Genomic DNA, 22,462 nt, shown 5'->3' on the forward strand with positions numbered 1-22,462 from the left:
GGCTGTTTAGTAGGCATTTGGTAACTTCCTAGGTGTTTTCAGCAAAGCACTTGGGACCCTCTCTCAGCCTATTGATCGTTCGGACGGTCCATAAGTGCAAATGTTTAAGCATATGCCAACTCTGAATTGAGGCCAAATGTGTCTGTTTGGCTGAATAAATAGAAGAGTAAGTGTATTGCAGCCTAAGGCTTCAAGTTTTGCTAAATGGACATGAAAGAGTCTACAACTGTTCTTCGTATCAGACTGACATTTTCAGATAGGGTGTTGCTATGTTCAGCTAGTTTGGTATTCCTCCTTCAGAAGGTGGGCTGAAACTGTGGAAACTTTGGGAAAGACCTGGAAGATGAATCTTGTGGTTCCTGTTCAGTGCTTGTTGCAGGTCATAAAATTCGTTTCATAATCTGATGATGTCCATTTTAGGAATAGTAAAGTAGTTTACCTTTATAATGCTGCAAGAATGAGCCACAACTAAAAGCCTTCTAAATTAATCTTATTACCCTTGTGTACTGTTAGATTAAATTGTTCTTTCTGTAGGGGAAATTACAAGTTTGTTGATACAGAGAGCAGTCCTCCCATTCTTCTCTTCCCTTTGAGGTGTTTGTCTAAAAAAGCAAAAGCTCAGCTCCTCTTTATTTGGATAATAAGCTGCATGCTTAAGCAGGATGGTACTTCACTAAATATGATAGATTTGCTTCATCTTAGATGATCAGAAATGTACCATCAATCCTGATGCCTGTCCATTAGGATTTTGACCAACAGAACTACTTCTGTGTTTACGGGAAGTAACTCTTCTTGTACATTTCATGGCTGTATTTTTTTGCTAATAGCTGTCAAATTTTTGGGTAAATGTAGTTGCTACTACATCTTTCTACCTTCTTTTCCTCTTCACAGCTGACCAGGTTTCATATATGGTAAACAGTCTTGCAAATCAATCTTCAAGTCCAAAAATTCGCCTTTTTGTATTATGTCTTTCAGCCTATTTTCCTTTGTCTCCTCTTTTCTGTTCCTAGAATTTTCTTTCATTGTAAAGGCATAAATCTTTTCATAAAATATTACTGCTGTATCTGTTAAGACCTTCTTCCCGTGAGAACTTCAGAATTTGACCATATCTGTAGACAGAAAAAATGTGTTTCTGTCTTTTGGACTTAACATTACAATTTCTGATTTTATATGAAAGGAGACCTAATTAAAATGTCAACACTGTGTTTTTTCCCAAGAGGAAGAAATATTTTAATGTAATCAGTAATATATGAAGACCTGCATATATTATAATTTGTAGATTTTGTTATAATACACTTTCAGTTAAAAAAAAAAAAAGCCAAACTAACCACACATAATGTGTACTGTTTCTGCTAGCAATAGCTGAAATAATGTGTTTGTTTGAGAGAGAGACGTTGTGGTCTGGCTGTAATGTTGTAATACACTGTATGTCTGTATTTGGACAAACCAGCTCAGCTATTTCTGTTTCTCATTCTATGAATTATGAACAATAATACTGAAGGGTCTGGAATGAAAATTGCAATCTTGTAAATACGTACTGAAGGTGAAAGGTACAATCTAATTTTCAGTGTTTCTTTACAAGGTGTATTCATAACAGTTTCTATTCCACTGATCTACTTTCTACTCAGAATAGTTTTTTGTTTGTTTTCTTTTCACATTGATAGATCTTTTTAATCTTTTTCCAGAATCATCAGAGTCAGCTGGAAATCTTTGATGAAAATGTTGCCCACATAAGTACTTGGCTATATCAGGCTGAAGCTCTTCTGGATGAGATTGAGAAAAAGTCAGCAAGCAAAAAGGAGGAAACTGTGAAGGTAGGAAATCTTGTATTTTAAGGGGGAAACTGTCAAGTCAATTTTGGACTCTAAATTAAATCAATTCAATTCTGCTGCCTTATTTGTTTTTTTGTTAACACTTTTTCCCTTTCCTGGTGTAACCATTTGTTTTTTTTCCTTTCACTTAGCGTTTAACATCTGAATTAGATGATGTTAGTCTGAGAGTGGATCATGTGCGTGATCAGGCTATCATCCTAATGAATGGTCGAGGAGTGTCATGCCGTGAGCTTGTTGAACCCAAGCTGGCAGAACTGAACCGTAACTTTGAGAAGGTCTCTCAGCACATCAAAAGTGCCAAGGTGAGGAGAGTGCCACAAAATATGCATTGGGTGTCAAAACAATGACAGATACTTTGGGAAATAGATTTCTGTGTTAAAATGTCACTTACCTGCTTTTGATTCTCTGTTAAGTGTAGATCTTTATGAAAGATTTTCTTGTACATTTTGTTTTTTGTTATTACTTTGCAGATGCTTGTTGGACAAGAACGACTCCCTGTCACGTCAGAGCCTCATGAAGTGAGAGTGGCTTTTCCAGACCTGGAAAAATTTGAGAGTGACTTACAGAACATGTTAAAAGTTGTGGAAAAGCATCAGGAATTGAGTGAGGGAGATGAAAAGGTTTGTGAGCAATGGGAGAATTAAATGACTGACTAAATCCTTTCCTGTTTTGTCCATGTTACGTTCCCTCTGACTACCAGGGGGAATTCTTCTGAGAAAGTCTTTTTAAGGCAGGACTCAAAAATGAAGGGAGTCACTAGGGTTTGAAAGATTCTATGGTTTTCCTATACTTTTCCCATAGCTGCTCTTCTTGGTTCACACTTTGAGAGTATCTAGTCCAGCGTCAGTCTGTATTTTTATCATGGTTTTACATAATCTCTGCCAGGTAGTGAAATTTGATGTACATCTCTTTCCTCTTCTTCTGCTCAAAGTAGCTGTTTATAAGTTTTGCTTAGTGTGAAAGTAATATGGTGAAAAATGTTTTTTTTTTTTATTTTTTTTTTTCTTTTTCCCTCCCTCTCCTCTTCTTTCTCCTTCTTCTCCTGTTCTTCCTATCTAATTGTCTGAACTTAGCTGGATCAAGAAAGAGCTCACATTGAGGAGGTTTTACAGAGGGGAGGGCAGCTGTTACAGCAGCCTATGGAGGACGGTAAGAGAGAGAAGATCCGCATGCAGCTGTTGCTTCTGCAGACTAAGTACAACAATGTGCAGGTATGATTATGATAATTATTACAGTAACAGCACATTTTTGCTGTCTTCCCTTTAGTATCCCACTTACAATCTGGTCATAACTTTTTTTAGTATGTAATTGTCTCCATGGAAGAGTTAAATGTGCATGCATATATATGACTCTGAATATCTGCAATTTGAAAATACGAATTCTGTCATTACAAAGTTTTGGGATAGTGGTTTTGATGTTGAAGTCCTTTTTACAGCTTCACAGAGGGCCACCCAATGGATACATCCAGGGTTTAAATGTGTCTTTACACAGATGGATGCAGGCAACTGGGCATTTGCTCCAGATGTCTTTGCCACCACAGGGTTGTGTTAAGAGTAGCTCATAGATGCATGTACACAAACATAGTCATGGATTTCTCGAGTCAAAGTGACCCCGAATTCCTCTCTGTTTCTGTAGCGGGTATTGTCAGCAATTGCTGACTCTAGCAGTTGCTGGCTCTGTGCTTTCACACGTCGTATTTAAAATGCTTTTTGTGTAGGACAGAGGGAATTTATATTCTTATACTCCTTTCAGCTCACCTGAATATTAGAGTTGGTAAGATGAGGTATAGCTCAGATGAGGTGTAGCTCAAAGACAGAGTAAGACTGTTAGGCAGGCTTTAATACAATCTGTGCAGATAAATAAGGTGTCTATTTTTAAAAAATTAAATGGCTTCCACTGTTGTATATTTTGCAATTTCTCTCATCAAATGAATCTCTTGGATAGTTTGTTTTTAAGATAAGTAAGACCTATCCAGTTCATTACTTCCCTCTTCTCACACTGTTTTTCCTGTTACATTGGATTGTAGGAGTGCAGGACATTTCAAAGGAGGCAGATGGTGGAACTCTCTCCAGCGTTTTCCCATTATAAGAAGGACCATGACACTCTAATGAAGTGGCTGGATGAGACTGAGCCCCGTATGTCAGGGCTGCAAGGAATGGAAGATGAACAAAAACTGCAGGTAAATGAGACTTTTTTTTTTCCTTAGTGCAGAGTGAAGGCTGTGTATGAGCTTTAGGGACTGATATATTATGGTTTATGGCTATTCTGTTGATGATTTCTTGGGAAGAAGTGTGTTCAAAATAACAGCATTCATTTTTCAGTAGGAAAAGATCTGCATATACCAGTTTGGGTTTTCTACCTAGTGATCATAGGTTCAAAATGCCCCAGCCATCAGGCCCAAGTCTTAGAGTGGTTGAATCAAGACAGTTTCTCTTGTTAGTCTTGCACATGGGGATTATGCCTAGCTGTTTTTGATACCCTGGCTCAATCAAATAGCTAGATTCAAAGTCAGGTTGGTGCAGTTATGAATAAAGCCTGTTTAAGGCTTAAATTCGGTGCCTCTGCATGCAGTGGTAGTGATATTGTAACTGCTCTGATGCTTCCTTTCACTGCTTCATGTGCTTAGGGAGTGAGAAATATCCTCATGTGATTAATACTACTGTACACAATGAAGATTAAAAAAATGACAAAGGATGAAGCGTTTTTGATGAGAAGAGTTATGCATCACAGTGTGTGTGAGTGAGTCTTGACGAACAGTTTCACAACTGATTTAATAGGATATCAGGGTCTGATAAAATTTACTTCCCCAAAAGCTGTATGTCTTGGTTGTTGAGGGTACAGATAGCTTCAGTGGCGTATTTTGTATTGTATTTTATTTGTCTTGCATAGTTGTATTTTATTCCATCTTGCATACTTCAGAACACTGTGGCTGCATGGTAATTACTTTAATATTTAAGGCAATAACAGTGAGGAGCCTTGTGAAGCAGTAATTTCTTGGTCAGGCTTGGGGGCTAGGCAATCTGTCAGGTACTTCTCAGTTTCTGCATATGAAGCTTTGTAATTAAAGCCAATCAATCTCTTCTTGACTGCTCTGTAACTTTTTAACCCAGTACCAATTAGCGTGGAGGCAGGGGTAAAATGCTCTGGTTCCCTATGAGACTCATACCATGAAATTGTAACGTGGTACTCTTTATTCACAGCTGTAGCGCTGCGATTGCTGTCGAGTTGTGGCAGGCAGTCTGCTGTCCTTGGAAGGGTCCTGCCACCTTTGAAGTAAGGCAGTATGATTCAGTTGTCTGACCATCAGCTGCTTTCTGAGTGAATCAATTGGCATATTGAAAAGAGGAAAATGTGTACTTAAATGTTTTTCCATGGTGGGAACAGTCTGGTTGTGCCGCAGACTGGCCCTCCTTGTCCCTGTTGGTTCACTGGTCTTCCCTAAGGAATATCCTTTGCCTTCCATAAAGCCCTTGTATTTAGGGATATACAGCAGCTGATCCCTGGCATTTCTGGATAGAGGGAATTCTTGAATTACTGCATCTTGGTATCTTGGGGCTAAATGCGAAAGATCATGTATATACAGATTGAAACAGCAATTACAATAGGTGATGGCTTGAGGAATGTTGTCTTTGCTCAGAATTAGTTAAATTACATCACATCCTCACAGTTCTAGGTGTAGTTCCTAGTCTGGCTGTGTTAGCTGGTGCTTTTAGACCAGAGCATTTTTCATTACTGCTGTGAAACTGAAACTGCTGCTTTTTCCTTCAGGTGTTTGTGTCTCAAGCCTTCTGGTATTTGAGTGGTAAGCCAGCCTGCCTTGGATTACCATATTTTACTTTTGTGGTTTCTTTTCTCATCTGTTTTACTAATTGATCTTGAACACTTGCCAGGAAGGATGTGCCCTGAGGCTTCTTTTTATTCTTTAAATTTTTATTTTTAAGTAGGGGCTGTACAGTTTTTGTAGGGAATAGTAGTCTTCTGAAGAAAGATAATCACTTTATGTGAACACAGTTGCTTCAGAATTCCCTTGGAGGCAACAGACTTGACTTGCCCTCACCATTAGGAGGTGAGGGCAATCCTAATATTAAAATTCCTTAAGAACACCCCTCTACTCCCAATTGTTACTATCTCACCTGTGCTTTGTCCCCTTCCTCCTTCAGTCAGTAAGGGTGTCTGATGGAGGTAGAGAAAGGGAAGCCCTGGATGTATCCATAGGGCCCCCAGACTACCAAATAAAAAATTGCAGGCTCTTATGCTCATCTGAATTCACAACTGAGAAGCATTAAGTGAAATCCTGTCCCACCAGTGGACAGCTGGCTCAACACTTCACCTTGATGTGAAGAAGTTGCAGGCAGAATTGGAAGAGAGACTACTATATGAATCAAGGAAAGAAAGATTTCATCAACCAAGCTAGGTAGAAGATTCCAATTAAGGCTTTATGTATACATTATTTACAGTTTTGTGAATGAGTATGGAGGGGTGAACTGAGTTATAGTGCTTGAAGGCCATATCCATATTGCTGCAAGTAGCTGGATCATAAATAATACTCATCATGTATACTTCTGGGGGTTATAGGACTACAGATATCTCTGAAATATTGGTAATCCTTTTGCATATCAGGTACTTCTGAATAACCTTTGCTTTGCAATCCATGTGTTAGCTAGAAAAGTCCATGTTGGAAATTTGTAGGGACATTGCGTATCACCTCGAGTTGCTTCTTTTTTAACCTTGCTTGAGTATTTATTTGAATTGTTCTGTTCTGGCTTAGTTGGGAATGAGGGGAAGGAAAAATTAAACCTTAGATTGCAGAGTTAATTAGTTGACTAAAGTTTCTGAGACAATTTTCAATGTTTTAGAGAGCTGTTTTGAAGTGAAAATGATCGTTTTGCAGATGGTAAGTGAATTTGCTGCTTCAAGCACAGTGCAGTTTTTCTTACAAACTAAAACACAGACAAGTGTTATTCTGGTAATAAAGAAAACACGTTTGTTTGCCTATTGTGCTTTTTATAGGGGATGTTCTGGATTACTTGAATAGGAAGCATTAGCTATGCTGTCCACAAATAAGTTATTTACTGACTTCATTAATTAAGCCAGAAGAACAAATGAAGTGGTCGCAAGAGTTTAGCTTCAGCAAATCTTTCTCAGAAAATGGTTATGAAATATTTTGAGTGAGATAAAGAAGGGGCAAGGATCGGTTAAGAAGTGGGCATTTTCTAATCAGAAGTGTATTTATTTGCAAAGAGAATAAGTACTGTGGGGAAATCTGAGATAAGACTGGGTTAAATGCTTTTGGTTAAAGTTTTTACAAAGTATTTTATGTCAATTTCTTGGGCAAAATCTGCTTTGGAAGCAAGTATCTCCTTAGGATGAATCTTTGGTGGGTCTTGTTTCAAAATATCTTTAAATGTGAAAGAGGACGTCTGAAACAAAATATTAAACAGCATGTTAAAATAGATGCTAAATATGTGAGGAAACATTTATTTGGCCACTGAATTAAAATTATCTTCAACAGCTCTCATTCAGAGTTCTTGTTTATAGGATGTGCGCTTGTAACTGAGTATTCCCCAATCTTCCCCAGTGCTATATTTTGCATAGTATTTAAAGAGAGCAGATTTAATAAACATGTTCTCTGACCACCAAAATTAAATAGAAAAGAGCAATTAAGTCGTCCAGTCAGATCTCCTACTAAATAAACTTTGATTAACTTTTTATTTGTGTTTGCCTAAGAAAACAGTTTGCTTGTGTAGTTTGAAAAAAAAAAGAAGTGTCAGTGAGATTTAGGTGTTTGCACTGCATGAGACATAGTTGTGTCAAATTTCTGCTCCTGCAGTTTTTAATGCTTAGCGCTGTGATTTAGAAGCTGCCAGTCTGCAGTGCAAGGTAGAGAACAGCAGAACTCTTTAAACTCAGCTGTAGTTTACAACACTTACTTACATACGTTCAACCTTGGAAGAAGAGTTGTGAAAGAAGGAAACATCATCTTGGTGATGGAAGGCAGCTGGAAGAGATTAATAATGAGATGTGCTCTGCAGGAACAGCACCAGTAGGAGGAATTCAGTGCTGTGCAGAAGAGCAGCAACCTGGTGCTCTGGATGAGGCTAATGGAGAAGCAGAAAGTTTCAGCATTGTTAACAAGTGAAAAGCTGCTTCAGTGCATGCCACAGATGCTGTTTTAAATCTTGGGCAAGGCTTTTTTTTTTTTTTTTAAATTTTGTTTTACTTTTTTCTCCCCTAATAAGAGATGAAGCAATGTGTGTGAAGTAGGAAAGTAATAGTCAGTGTAGTGATCTATTCCTTTGGGTGAAGCTCAGTTTCTGGACTGTTGCCTGTGTGAGAACGAGACTTGTGGCGTGAGGGAGATTTAAAGAAAACACTTCATGAAGGTGTTTTAGGCTGCTGCACTGTAGCAGGCATCCAGCCGTTTGTTCAAACCATCATGTCCCACACTGCTGGGTAGAATAAACTTTCAATTGCATAGATCTTGTCTCCTTCCTGTGGAGGTGGGGCTGCTTCTTCCACAGAAGAATCATGCCATTGACAAAGTCTTGGGCATTAGCTCCAAGTTTCAGTGATGGAAGCTAGCAAAATATGTACAGCACCTCAAGAAAATAATGTTTGTTTGGGGAGCATCAGGAACCAAAATGCTAGATTTGTAACTAAAGCATATAGTTTATGGTTTTGGCTGTGCTGCTTGCTTGCATTAGTGTTACTAAATCAAAAGTAATGTGGATTATTTTATGATGTTTGAGTTTGTCTGTAGTACTTGATTTCAGTAGACTCAGCTTTATACTTACGTACCTGGACATCCTATTTCTTTGGTGTGCACTGAATGACTGAAAACACACCATGTTTAGAGATAAAGGTCTTGTGGAAATACATCTGTGTCCCTGGTTTTGATTCAGCAATGACTGTGTACTTTAAATAAATAAAATGCTTAGAAGCATTTAATGCATGAGAAGTTCCGAATGACGAATCCTTTAACAAACATTTTTGGCTGCAGTTCTGCTTTTTAACTACATTACATATACCACATATGTCACTCAAGTTAACTTAGGGTAACATTTGAAATGCTCAGAAACATATGTAGAAGGAAAATGCAGACGGGTGTTCACAGCAACTTTATTAGTGGGGCTTACTATTTTCTTTGTTGTAAGCTGTGCTAACTGCCTGCACGTGTCCAGCCCAAAGTAATTGCAAAGTAAAATGCAGTGGCTGAAACAACCCTGAACATACATTTAGTTTGTGCCTTCATACTCCTAGAATATGCTTACGACATTGCTCGTAGCAAATTGCACAGACAATTGAGTGCCTCTGTCTGTCTTGCTGATAATTCAATTTCATCAAATGCAGGATGGTGACATAGAAGTTGCTTGAATTCATTGGTATTTAGAAGTGGTTTACTTTTTCATCGTTGATTTTAAAGAACTGTGCTCTTCTCAGGGATGTTAGCAGAATCCTGTTGGAAAGGAAACCTTTTCAGCAAGAAACTGTCTTCTGTCATCGGAGTACCTGCTTCACACACTTCTACCTTTGCTATGTGTGGCAGTGTACAACTTCTTACAGCTGGCCTCTTCAGATTCAGGGTATCATTTATCATCCAAAGAAAAGCTGCATGAAATTACTGTTCTTGCTTTTTTTTTTTTTTTTAATCTGCTAACATGGTACTTGGCTAGATAGCCTGGTTTAACAGCCAGAGCAGGTAACAGTTGCCAAGGTTTTGAGGAGTTAATATTTGTTTTGCAGTAATAAGTGGTACTGTAGTACCGGTAGAGCACTAATTTATTTACAAATGGTTGGTAAACATTAATGCAGGTGCTTACTGAGAAGAATGTGGAGAGAAAATGAGTTTGCATAGGTAAATTGGTAACTTAGGGAAGTCCTTGATGATGAGGAAGGCAGATAGATGATGGCTCTTAATGGCAACTAGATGTAGGTCCAATCAAGAAGTTCCAACTACTGGCAAGATGAGAATCAAGGTGAGAGAAACAACAACAGTGCACTTCCCCAGAGTTTTAATAAAGAATAATAAAGCCTTATTGTGAAGCATGCTATTTACTGTTTTGTAACTTGTTTTTTGAATAAATAAAGTTCTCTGGAGGGCTTGGAACTTCCTGAAAATACAACTTTGCTAGAGAGGCCTTTGTTTTGTCTTTTAATTTAGAAAATTTTAATTCTGAATATAGTCTATTAATTTATGACTTTTTTTCATGAAGTTTCTTTCTCTTTGAAATACAAAATGAACTTTCATTTTCTAGGCAATCACTGTCCAGCAGAGGTTAAAAGGCCACTTTGCCGCAGGGGTTAGGACCTTGCCTTTTTCAGCTGAATACCTGGTTGAAATCAACAAAGTCTTGCTAGCTATGGCTGATGTTGAACTGCTGCTGAATACACCCGAGCTAAACACTGGCGTCTATGAGGATTTTTCAACTCAGGAAGATGCACTGAAGGTATTGCATGTCTAAGCATTACATTCAGAGGAAAGGAGGAAAGAAGGGAATATCAGCAGAAAAAAATACATTAGTAGCTCTATGGCTGTATTTGTATTTTTGTTCATTGTATGCTGGATCAAACATGCACTGAGAATTACAGAACGAGACAGATTTATGGCTAGTTCTTGTTATCTTTTGAATGTACAGTGGAGAAGAGTGGAAGCTGTGGGGAAAAGTTGGGAGCAGGAAAAGGGTTTGACTTTTTCAGTTGGATAAACTGTCAAGTCTTTCATCATATAGCCCACTTATTATATAGAGAAACACTAAAGGTGATTATAACAGCTATAGCTGTTCTTTGTAATGTAAAAACAATTCCTTACATGGGAAGTGTGAGAAAGGGAGATTCTTTACTTTTTATGGAGCTATAAATGAGGCAACAAGGCAGCAGTACCTGCTCTGATGAGCAAGAACCAGTATGTGCTCAGTTTTAAGCTCCCACTACTCCTCATTGCCAGCTTGTGGATTTACCTGTGTGATTAACAATGAGGAAGTAGCTAAGAATTTGCTGTTCAAAAGGGGATGAAGAAAGTTTGCTTGAAAATACTGAATCCTGCTGTCACATGTGAGTTAAGTACGCAGGAGTCTGAGTCCTCTAGTTAATTCTGAGCATGCAAAGGAGCATGATGCAGAGATTTCTAGAGAAAACATCTGTAGAACATGGGAATTGCACATGATGTGGTGCAATGGGGATGTACCTATGTGGGTTGAAAAGCATAATGATGGGATTCATGTGTCCTTATAGTTGAGGTAGTCAGGCTTTGCCTCTCACCTAAAGCTAGTTCAGCTGTTTCTGCAGCTATTATACATGTCCTTTAAAAGTTTTTCAGAATTTTTACACAGTCCACTTCTCCCACCTGTTTTTCTTTTTGCTGCATACCTACCTTCTGGCATCCCATGTGCTTTCCATATGTTTTCCTGATACCTTATTATTCCTGCTGATTAATTCCTGTTCAGCATGGTACTGTGATGGAGGAAACACTGGCTGCTTTTGTTTTTTCCTGGACATGTTTGTACACATCCTGACACCATGTAATTCCTTTTTAAATAAAAGCAGCTGAATGAAAGGAAGAATAGCTTGCTAGCTCACTTACTAGCTTCCCATATGCTTTATGCTGACCATTATTTTGAACATTTACCTTTTAATAGCCCAGGAACAGCAGAACATTTGGATTTCAAAGCTGTTTTGCTCCATGAGGCAGTCATGTTTTGTATTTGTTCTTTGTCTTCCTAAACAAATAGGGGAATGATGCCAGTCCAAGTTGGCTACTCTTTTGTTTTATTGATCAGGTTTTCTCTTCATTGTTTACTTTGCACATTCCCTTAAGTATGACTGGGAGTGTTTATGTTAAGATGGGTTAAAAATACATCATTTAGGTGCAGGTCTCATCTGATTTTGAAATTTTGGTATATTCTAAAGTCTTTTCAGAAGAAGCAAATAGCAGATTTTTATAAGTGCTGATGTTTTAAATTAAAGTAAATTGCACTGTTTGCAAGGTTGGTTTGTCCTCTGAATGCAAAGGCAGTCTTACAGCGGTGTCTGGTTTTCAGGCACACCTATATCGTAGCTTACTGATATTTGCTATTCATTACTTTAACTTTTTCAGTTAAATCTAAAACTAACTTTTATGTAGCTTCTGCCTTCACAGTTCTGTGCTTATCAATTATTTGAAACAAAGTCAAATCTGGTAGCTATTTTTTTTTATATGGGGAAAGGAATATGTACAGTGTCCTCATGATACAGATGTGGATTTGTTTAATAAGGTAGTGTTTTGAAAAGTATGGTATGACCTTTTTCCTCAGGAAAAGACTTACCTGTATAAAGTATTTCATTGTCTTGATTAAAAAAAATAAATGAAGACATGCTTAAGAAGATGTGACTTACTGTTAAGTTCAGCTGCTATAGATGATTTAATCTATGAACTGCTAACAGTCATGGTCTTATTGTAGGTACTGTTTTGAAACAACATTTTGAAGAGGTTACTTTCTGGTACTTTTTTCACCTTGCTGGTGTTGGCTTTACTGATGGCTTGTGTTATTATCGTACTTGCAGAATGTAAAAGATACTTTGGATAAACTTGGGGATCAGATTGCGGTCATACATGAGAAGCAGCCTGATGTTATTCTGGAAGCATCTGGGCCCGAGGCGATACAAATAGGAGATGCACTAACCCAGCTGAATGCGGAATGGGACAGAATTAATCGGATGTACAATGATCGGAAGTGGTAAGTCAAGGGTGTTTGGTGTCTGTGACCTAGTGGTAAATATTTTATCCTGGAACATAAGTGTTGTAAAAATGTACTCTGACAATGAAGGCAAAGTTTGAGAATAATCAACTGTAGTATGTCAGTATTACAGATTAATTGCGAGAATTATTGAACACTGAAAGAGCTATCATGCAAATGGTAGTTTGGATACTTTTGTAGAGATTATTTTTACTTAATAGTGTAGAATATTTTGTTCATAAAATGTAAAGCTTTTGTAAGGGTATATTGCAAATAAAAGTTCCAGCAGAAAAAACATTAGGTGAGAAATCTTTTAACAAAGAACTCAAAGCCTGTGGTCCTTTTGAAGGAGGGAGGGAACTTGCAAGGAAAGGTCTTTAAAATATAGCTTAGAATCATAGAATATCCTGAGTTGGAAGGGACCCACAGGGATCATTGAGTTCAACTTCATGTATGATAGCTGCTAATATCTCTGTTGTCAATAGTTGAGGAGGAGAGATTACAGAATCACAGAATCACAGAATTTCTAGGTTGGAAGAGACCTCAAGATCATCGAGTCCAACCTCTGACCTAACGCTAGCAGTCCCCACTACTGTATTATACTGTTTTGTATTTGAAAGAACAAGAGAATATTGCAGTGCATGCTCAGGAAAAATGCTGCATTTCCTATTTGCTTTCCACAAAAACGTCAAATAGTTGTAATATCACTTATCCCCAAAAGTGGGAGAAAAAAATACAACTTAAACTTTAATTTATTCTAAACAGAAAATGTCTTATCTGCAACATCTTTAACTGTTTAAAATCAAACTCTATACCACCCTGTCACACATGGATGAGTGTGTCAGAAAGGCATAGGCTGGCTCTGCAATAATTTTAAGCTGGAAATAGTGAAAGTGTGTTCAGGAAGTTACCAATAAGTTGAAGATACAGTACAAACAGTAGTAGATACTGGGATTGCTGCTATTGAAAAAACTTTATGACTGAAGATGGTTATATGAAAACTAAAATTAAATGTGAATTTTCATACTGGAGTTACATTTGCTTTTTAATGTTAATGTAAATAAGATGATGGTTGATGCAGAAGTTCTGTAGAGTACAATGCCACGTCTAGCCATGTTCACTTGCGTTGTAGCATCAGAAATCTGATATCAAACATGGTTGGTAGTGTATTTTGAAGAGGTGCTTTTAGGAAGCATGTGTCATGCAAGCTGCAGAGCACTGGGGTATACGTAGGAATACAAAATTGGTTGGTGTTGTTGTCTGAGCAGGGACTTCAGGAAGTTCTTGGCCACTGGGTCAGTGAAGCATCAAGACTTCTAATGCATCAATGTGGTTTCACCATATTTTAATTTTAGAATAGTGTTGCTAGCTGGGTATCACTTTGGGTTCTTGCTGGCTGCCACTGGTCATCTGATACATTTGGGGACAAGTGCTCTAGAACCTGGTACCTGGCTATATGCAGCTATTTTTGTTGTCTTCATAGGTACAAGGCACAATGGGCTTCAGTTATGCCTTTTGTGCCCTGTAACTTAATTTCACATTATTATCCTTTTGTAAATATCAATAAAATTTCATTTACTACTAAAGCTTCATTTCATTAAGTAGTCAGGGTTAACCAGAAACCTAACCTTCCCATTGAAGGTGATAACCGTATCAGAGTAACTTCAATGTTTTTGATTAGCTGGCAAAATACAACAAATCACCCCCTCACTTGGTTCACTGAGTACAAATTAATCTTGAACTTCCTAACATGTGTAAAGCTTTGCATCTTAATGAGAATGTTATTGGGCATGGTTTTGATACAAAAGGGACTGCTAAAACTAAAATGGTATATAACTTCTTAAATTTAAGTGCTGCAATGTTAATGGGAGGATGTATTTCGATTAATGAAGACAGTTTTAGCATCAATGTTAAAACACTGTATTTTGGTATTAATATTTGTAAACCTTTTCTGTTACTGTGAAGTTACTGTTTTTTTAACTGAAAGTTCTTGTTTTTTCCATTCTTCCCTAAGTATAAGAAAGAAGACTAGAAAACTCCATCTTCTTAATCACTTCTGGCTTTTTTCTGTTTCTGGGGTGCATGGAGATTTTGACAGAATTAATAGAACGGCATTTGAAGTCTTTTGCAAAAGACTGATTTAGTATTCTGAGGTAGTAATGATTTTGTGATTGAGTACTAGCTAAGTAGTTAAACCTTGTATAAAAGCTCAGATGTAGCCAAACAACTATAAGTGAATGACACCTACCAAGGCTTTTAACGGCTCAACTAAATCCGATTGACTGCAGTTTAAATTAAACCCGTGTAAAATAAAACGTGCTTTTTTTTTTTTTTGTGTGTGTGTGTGTGTCTGTATATGTACAGACCTAACAACTCGTTGAGCTGCATGCTCAAACCAGTGCTGGTTCGCTTGTTCTGCTGCTTCTGCCGTAGACTTTCCACCAGAGCTACAAGTGCTGGTGGTTTGGGAATGAGCTGTGGTTTGGAAGTAAGTGCCTTCCCTTTGAGGAGGCTGGATGTAGCCAAATCTTGGTGCCATAGTGACAGGACTTTCGGACTTTAATCCTTCAGCTGAGGCAGACTGCATGGTGAAACAGCAGCAGGTGCATCTGGCTCAAAACAGGAGCCAGAAACTTCAGCTGGGTGCACAAAATGCTGTTGGAGCTGTAGGCAGGAAATGGATGTCAAAGGAGTTAAAGCTTTGTATTTTCAACGTTCTCCGTGTAAAATTTTAAAACTCTAGATTCTGGAAAAAGTCGTGTGCAAAGCTCCCTCAGAAATGTTCATGTTGAAGGAAGCCATTAAAGTATTCTTTTAAACTATCTCAAGTGCTTAGAATATCTCTTCTCATTAAGTGTGAAATTAGCTACTGTCCTGAGATAATATGTTCAGTTAAAGCTTGTAAAATGTACCCGAGAAATAAAAGGAGTACAAGATTTGGGGTCAGTCTACAGACTGGTCTAGTGTATTGTTCTGAGGTATGCATAAGTATCTGAAGTGGTAGAACCTAGGAAATAGGGTCAGAAAAAATAATGTAGAGATTTTCTTAGGCTTTCTTCTTAGAATTATAAATATGAAGAATGATAACAATAAAAAAAAACACCTGTAAGTACCAGAAAATATGGATAATCCTTGATAAAAATGAGATAAGAATTTTGATGAAAATAATCTCATTAGAACTCTGGGATTGCTGAATTTAATTAGTGAAGAAAATAAATGCAACATAGCTCTTTCAAGCCTTTGTTGTTATACTGCTGATTTCAGATTACATTTGTATATACACAATAACCCTTGAGTCTTTGCTGTTGAAGTTGTTTAAGAAAAAGTAATGGGCTGCAGGTGAGGTCTTTCTTCCCCTCACATCAGCAAGGACCCTCTGATTCTCAGGAGAATTGGCCTCCCATGTCTTTAAAGAAGGCTGGTTTTATTACTTGGGAATGGTACTATCTAGTCTGCAAGAGTTGATGTAAGTCTTATGTCTTATGTTTTGTCTCAAGTCTCTTGAGACATCTGTCCTATTTGTTCTGTAATTGCTAACATTTTGTTAGCGATCAATAAATTGAAAACGAGTCTCTCACTATACTTTTCTGACATGGTTTTCTTATTTAACGTTCACGGATAGTTGTTTGTTGGTCTGTTAACATTGTAGACCTCTCACTTAATTAAAAACAACTTTCTGACTATAGCAATTCAGCCTTTTCCATACCCTTTGAGTTAAGCCGCACATTAATTTGAGGCTGCAAATATGGTAATAATAGCAAAATGCATGGGAAATTGTTGGATTCAATTATAGAAGAACTACTTGTGCAGGTCTGCTGGTAATACAGTCAGCCCTATATAGTCAAAATCACCTTCACTTATTAAATTCCAGGCACCAGCACTTCACAGTTTATAAATTAGAAAAAAAAATCTGAGCAATTAATCATATTTCATGTTTCATGCTGTCTGATATCTGAACTGCTTTATAATAAAGAAAAAAAGGTTCTGCAGACCAATTTGATGCAGCTAATCAATCTTTATTTTTCTAAGCGATAGAAACAAAAGTTCACTCAGGACTGCCTTTTTTCCTTTAGCTGGGGGTTAATGATAGTTTGTGCTGTGGGCTTTTACCAGCTAATACTACGTCAGGGTGCCCTCAGTGCTGGGACTCGATTATCCAAGCTATATGCTAGTCTTTCTGTTTCACGAGGCAAGTTGTATGGAATTCTTAAATATCACTAGAACAGGAATCTTATTTTTTTTTTCCCACTGAAACATTTGGATAATTTTTCAACTTTGTTTTCCTACAGTTGCTTTGATAGAGCGATTGAGGCATGGAGACAATTCCACTGTGATCTCAATGACCTCTCCCAGTGGATAACTGAAGCCGAAGGGTTATTAGCTGACGCCCGTGGTCCAGATGGCAGCCTGGATCTGCAGACAGCTGGGCTGCATCAGCAGGTATGTACAATATGCCCAGAAACTGGGCAAGCTGGAAAACCTACTTTTTTTTTTTTTTTTTTTTTTTTTTTGTCTAAAACTGTAGTTTTCTATGTAGATGTCTACTGTTAAGACTGTGCAATTATGTAATTTTCAATTGCAGTTCAAAATGGTTCATGGGGATGATCACGACTCAACCTTATAGTATGAATCCTATTGTGGAAGGTTTGGAGATAATTTGATAATGCAAATGTTGGCATAATTTTTGTTGTTTCGTTAGGTTAATAAGCTAAGAAATGAAGCACAGTATTTCATTTATTTCCTATTCGTAATTAAAAGAAGAAGAACAGAACCCAGTTATGGTCAATTATAACTTACAAAGTTATATATTTTTAAACTAATTATTTTTCAAGATCCTGCTTCATATAAGTAATCCAGAAAATTAGATTTCAGTTATGGGTACCATAGATTTGACTGTTTCTGACTTCAGTTTTACAATTTGATCCCCTGATGTTTCTCTGGATCCTCATTATGGAAGGGCAGGCTTTTCTGTTTAACTAAACTACACCCTGTTAAAGGGAAGAAAACATAAGTTTAAGAATCATATATTTTTTCTGTTTGTGAGAAATGGTTATCCAAGAGTTATCCTAACGTATAGTTTGTATTTATCCTTATTACTGCTTGGAGTTTTTTTCTAGGGCATTTCCTGTCTCCTTCTTGAATTACCTTGTTTCTATTGTAGCTGCAGAGATATTTGTACTAACAATGTAAGCTTTTTACGGTTGTTAGGGGTATTTGAAGATTTGATCCTGACAACTTCTGACTTCCTTCAGTTTCATGGATTTGTTGTCATGTCTGGGGAGCATGGATATAATTATCCTAGCTAAAATACTAAGTTACAGAAATAGTCATGGCCATGGCTTATGAGAAGAAGTACTTAAAAAAAATTCTCACCATCTGTTAGCAGTACTAGAAAGTGCTGTACATTAAAAGGAAAGGAATCAAAAGTGAGTGTGAATTCTGACACTGGTTTAAATGAATTCTTGTGATCCTAAGTAGTATTCAGCAGCCTATTATGTATCATTACCTCTTTTTATGACACTCATTAGAAAATTAAACCAGATATAACAACAGACTCTTAATTACGTAAATCAACAGCATCCAATTTTAAGTGAGATGGCTTTAAGTGCCTGTTCCAGTAAAATAATATGTACCCAGGATTCATTCTGCATGTTATGAACCACAGATCAAAGTCGCTTCAGGTCAGTAATAAAATTCTCTGGCGCTTTTATGCTTTTGACAGGAACTTGAAGAGGGAGTCAGCAGCCATCAGACCAGTGTTTCGGCATTGAACAGAACTGGTGAAGGGATCATACAGAAACTCTCTGCTACAGATGGGAGCTTCCTGCAGGAGAAGCTGGCAGGTCTGAATAGGCGCTGGAAAGCAATCACTGCAGAGGTCATGGATAGACAGCAGAGGTAATAAGTTAATCAGAAATTTGGATGTCTAACCAGACGTGATGAGGAGAATCTCATTTAGAAGACTCTAAGAGAGTAGGAGGGGTAGCACATTCTATGGCATGCTGCCGTTAATTTTAATTTTCCTGATATTCAGACCTCTTTTTTTGTTTGTTTTGAACCATCTCCTAGAACAGATTCCTCATAAATGCAGCTGCAATTGACTGCCTAGTAAGTCAGTGTTTAACGCAGCCCACTGAATGAAAACCATAAGAAACTGATATAAATTTTTTATAAATATTTTCCTTTGTTTTCACAATCATTTCATTACTAAGCCAGACAGGTTTTTTTGGAAGCAACACTCATCTAGTTTCTCTGGCTGAAGCTGAACTGTAAGTTCATTACCTTGATTTCTGCTTTTGCATTGTCAAAGATAGGCTAGTTGAAACAACTGAATTGTGGAATTAAAGAACAATACCACAAAACAAAAGCTTTAGGTTTGTGTTCACTACAGTTTAATTAAGCTGACTAGGCATATTCTGAACAAAATGAAAATCGCATGTGAAAAGAAGTCTTACATTTCCTTCAAAAAATCAAAGTGCAAGATTTCCTGAGATGAATACACAAATTTTCAGTGTACTTGAGAATACAAGGTTCTCCCCTCAATTCTATTAGATTTCTTTAACATTGAGGATATATCCCTGGAATGGATAGTTATTTTTGGAGTTATTTATATGGTCATATGTATACAGATTTTAATATTTTGTGATACATTGAAGAACATAATAAGATTTTTCTTAATTAGTTTGAGAGGTTCTTTTAAAGCTATATGTGATTTGGGGGATTTTTCCATTGGAAGGTCTAGGGACGTTTCTGATGTTTTCACAAACATTGGTCTTATTGCGGCTTTAAATGATTAGGCCTGAAAGTGTTGTCATTGCTATAACTTATGTTTAATGTTTGTTACAGACTTTTAAAAGTCTATTTTGTGACTTTGAAACTGAAATTTATCTATTTTTAAGGTGGTAGTATTAATTTGAAAGTAGGTTGAGTTTTAATGATGTGACTAGAATTAATTCTTTAAAGTTCTTTGGCCACTGAAAAGCATGCAACTGTTAATCAGATGCAGGACTGGCATGCCATATTCACTGCAGAAGTGCACGTGGATTTTTTGTTTTAATTTTTAAGGCTAAAAGGAGAGAATCAGCAGTTGATAGATTACAGAAAGAAGCTCGATGAGCTGCGTTGCTGGTTGGAAAATGCAGAGAATGCTCTGGACACGAGATTTACATTCAACCATGAAGAAAACTTACGAGAATTACAGGTAAGATCTGTTTGTGTGTGTGTGTGTGTGTATACATGTGTGTTTCATGCAAAGTATCAGGACATGTCTTTTGGAGAGGGGAATTTTCACAGTGTAATTTGCCAAAGAAATACTACGGTTGTGTGAAAGTTCTGTGAGATGATGGTGGCTGCTTCAGAAACTGAGAAATAAACATTAAACATAAAACATATACAATTATTAAGTGGAATTTTACTCAGGGTGGTATCTACAAGTCTACTTAATAATTGTGAAAACTTCAGCAAAAAGCCAATAGAAACTGACAAGTCTCTACAGCGGGTGAGCATGTGCCATTGTCAGTTTACTGGGCAGCTTTAATACTTTGTATTTCATGTTTAAGATTTTATTTAACCTGCTGTTTAGTCTTGTAAAGACTTTGGTCATTTTGTGTTACTTAGATGCACACGTGTATTTTTCCTGTTTGTGTCTGGCTTTGACAGCGAAATACCTTTGGTTCTAGGATGGGTGAAAGAGAATGCCTCTGGAGTCCTAGAAAGAATGGGAGGAATAGTCAATCCCACACGCTTGCTTTACTTTTTTTTTTTTTTTAAATTAATAAGTAATATAAAAAAAGTCTACTGCTAGATCAAATCAGGTGGAAAACCTTCAAATTACAACAAATGCGTATAAATGATGTAAATTAGTTGCTGTTGTATGTCTAAACAAGTTCAGTCTTTTATATCAACTGAGTAATGGCTAATGAGCTTCCATGAAAATCTACTTCTTTCTTGTGGTCCACCTTAACATAGATGCCTGAAGTGAAAGGTAGAACTAGATTAAGGGGAGGTGGGGGGGGAGATTTGCTAGAGAAACACTGACAGGGAATTACTAAGTGCCATATTCAGCCCTGCTACAGCAGGAACGTTGCATGGGATTATGGTTATGCATATTAAGGGAAGGTGAGTTTGGAGTAGAAAGGTGCTGGTGAGATTACTGGGCTATTCAGGAGGGTGAACTCATACATAAAGAAACTTTGAGAGCTCACCTTGTTTTGTCCAGTCAAATAAAGAACAACAAGAACAGACCTGATGATGACAAGATAAAAAAGGGGAGATGAGCTATTATTAAAAGCTACTATTGGGGAAGTGGAAATAACAGATGTTGACTGATCAGTCAGGAATAAATACAATCTGGGAATGACATGGAGATTTCTAAATAAAGGTTCTGAAACAGCTAAGAGGTTATAGTATATGGAAGGAAAAAAAAAAAACAACACAAAAAATTAAAAACAAAAAACAAAAAACATCTACTTTTTTAAAAAATACACCCTTGAAAACTTAGCAAAGGCACTATATTGGAGTGGATAGTCGTAATGTATACTTGCTATTGTAATTTGTTTGTTCCAGCGCTTAAAGATAAAATTTGTGATTCCTGCTCCACAGTGCTCTTGGTCTATGGGCAAATAATAGCATAATTATGTTAAAGTTGATGGGAAGTGCATCCAAGCATAACCTTCTTTTTGTAGGATCTGCCCTGTACTTTTATCTTTAAAGAGAAAGATGACTTTGGGAAGCTGATCAAAATCAAATTGTAAGGTTATGTTAGTTTTTAAAAAACTTCAGAGCACATTTTGTGAAGAAGAATTTACCTTGTGATGGTAGTGATCTACCATGTACTTGTGTAACAAGAGTGGGCCCATAGTTTTTTTGTTTGTTTGTTTGTTTGTTTTTTTTAAACTATGGTAGGCAATAATTTTGATTGACAGCATGTTGCCTTTTGGATACATGGTACATCCAGAAGTGATCAAACAGAATCATCTTGTGAGATGAGAATCGGTGTGCATGATATGAGGTTGTGTAGGTAGTTTAGCTATTATATTTGCAGCTTCATGGATGTTTTCCAGTTAGCAAATGATGATGGTATTTCAATAAATTTTCCAAACATAACAGAATCCCCCCCCCAAAAAACACACCAGCCCCTACCCCTTTTGTTACGTATTTCAAGGGAAAATTCTAAATATTGGAGTAAAAGGAAAACTCTTTTTTACCTGTTACTGTTTAAGTGTGTGTGTTTGGCTTCAGTCCAAAACTCTTCTGTACTTTTTAGGTCTTAAATGAAGAGATGGAAGTACAAGGAGACAAACTGGAATGGTTGAACAGAACTGAACCCGAAGTTATTCTGGATAAAAACGTCAGTCTTCAGGAGAAAAACAAACTGTCTGATAGCCTGCAGTCCCTCAATGTGAGATGGAATAAGGTATTCATTTGTTCAGCATTTTTAGATGAGGCTGAAAATATAGCAATGTATATTAGCAAATATACAATGTATATAGCAAAATATAGCTGAGTACATAGCAATGTACTCAGAATTTGGGTTTCACATTTCCATGACTTCTCTGGGCTACCTGTTCCAGTGCCCCACACTCTAGTAGAGTGTAAAGAATTTCTTTGTACTGTCTAATCTAAACCTACACTTTGTTTTAAACTGTTACCCCCTTGTCCTTTCACGATGCTCCCTGATAGAGTCTAACCTCGTCTTTTCTGTAGGCCACCTTTAAGTACTAGAAGGCTGCTGTAGGGTCTTCTCAGAGCCTTCTATTCTCTAGGCTAAGTAATGCCATCTATCTCAGCATCTCATCATAGAAGAGGTGTTCCAGCCGTCTGATTATCTTCATGTACCTCTTCTGGACCTATTTGAGCCGGTCCTTGTCTCTCCTGTGCTGGGGGTCCCAGAGTTGGATCCAGTACTCCACTTTTGTT

At 37.2% G+C, this 22,462-nt stretch overlaps 1 protein-coding gene across 2 annotated transcripts in view; it reads left to right on the top strand.

Moving 5' to 3' along the window:
* Nucleotides 1-22,462, top strand: part of UTRN (utrophin) — a gene marked incomplete at its 5' end in the record, with an annotated part of 369,309 nt that overhangs the window by 118,145 nt on the left and 228,702 nt on the right. For both annotated transcript variants that reach the window (XM_084284598.1, XM_084284597.1), the window contains 11 exons: nucleotides 1,686-1,814; nucleotides 1,964-2,134; nucleotides 2,303-2,452; nucleotides 2,906-3,043; nucleotides 3,859-4,011; nucleotides 10,088-10,279; nucleotides 12,372-12,544; nucleotides 16,834-16,984; nucleotides 18,267-18,442; nucleotides 19,610-19,745; nucleotides 21,810-21,959. In XM_084284598.1, the coding sequence (XP_084140724.1) occupies nucleotides 1,686-1,814; nucleotides 1,964-2,134; nucleotides 2,303-2,452; nucleotides 2,906-3,043; nucleotides 3,859-4,011; nucleotides 10,088-10,279; nucleotides 12,372-12,544; nucleotides 16,834-16,984; nucleotides 18,267-18,442; nucleotides 19,610-19,745; nucleotides 21,810-21,959 (1,719 nt within the window). The remainder of the gene's footprint in view (nucleotides 1-1,685; nucleotides 1,815-1,963; nucleotides 2,135-2,302; nucleotides 2,453-2,905; nucleotides 3,044-3,858; nucleotides 4,012-10,087; nucleotides 10,280-12,371; nucleotides 12,545-16,833; nucleotides 16,985-18,266; nucleotides 18,443-19,609; nucleotides 19,746-21,809; nucleotides 21,960-22,462) is intronic.

The sequence above is a fragment of the Netta rufina genome (genome assembly GCF_964035555.1).
Source record: "Netta rufina genome assembly, chromosome: 3".
NCBI classification, from domain to species: Eukaryota; Metazoa; Chordata; class Aves; order Anseriformes; family Anatidae; genus Netta; species Netta rufina.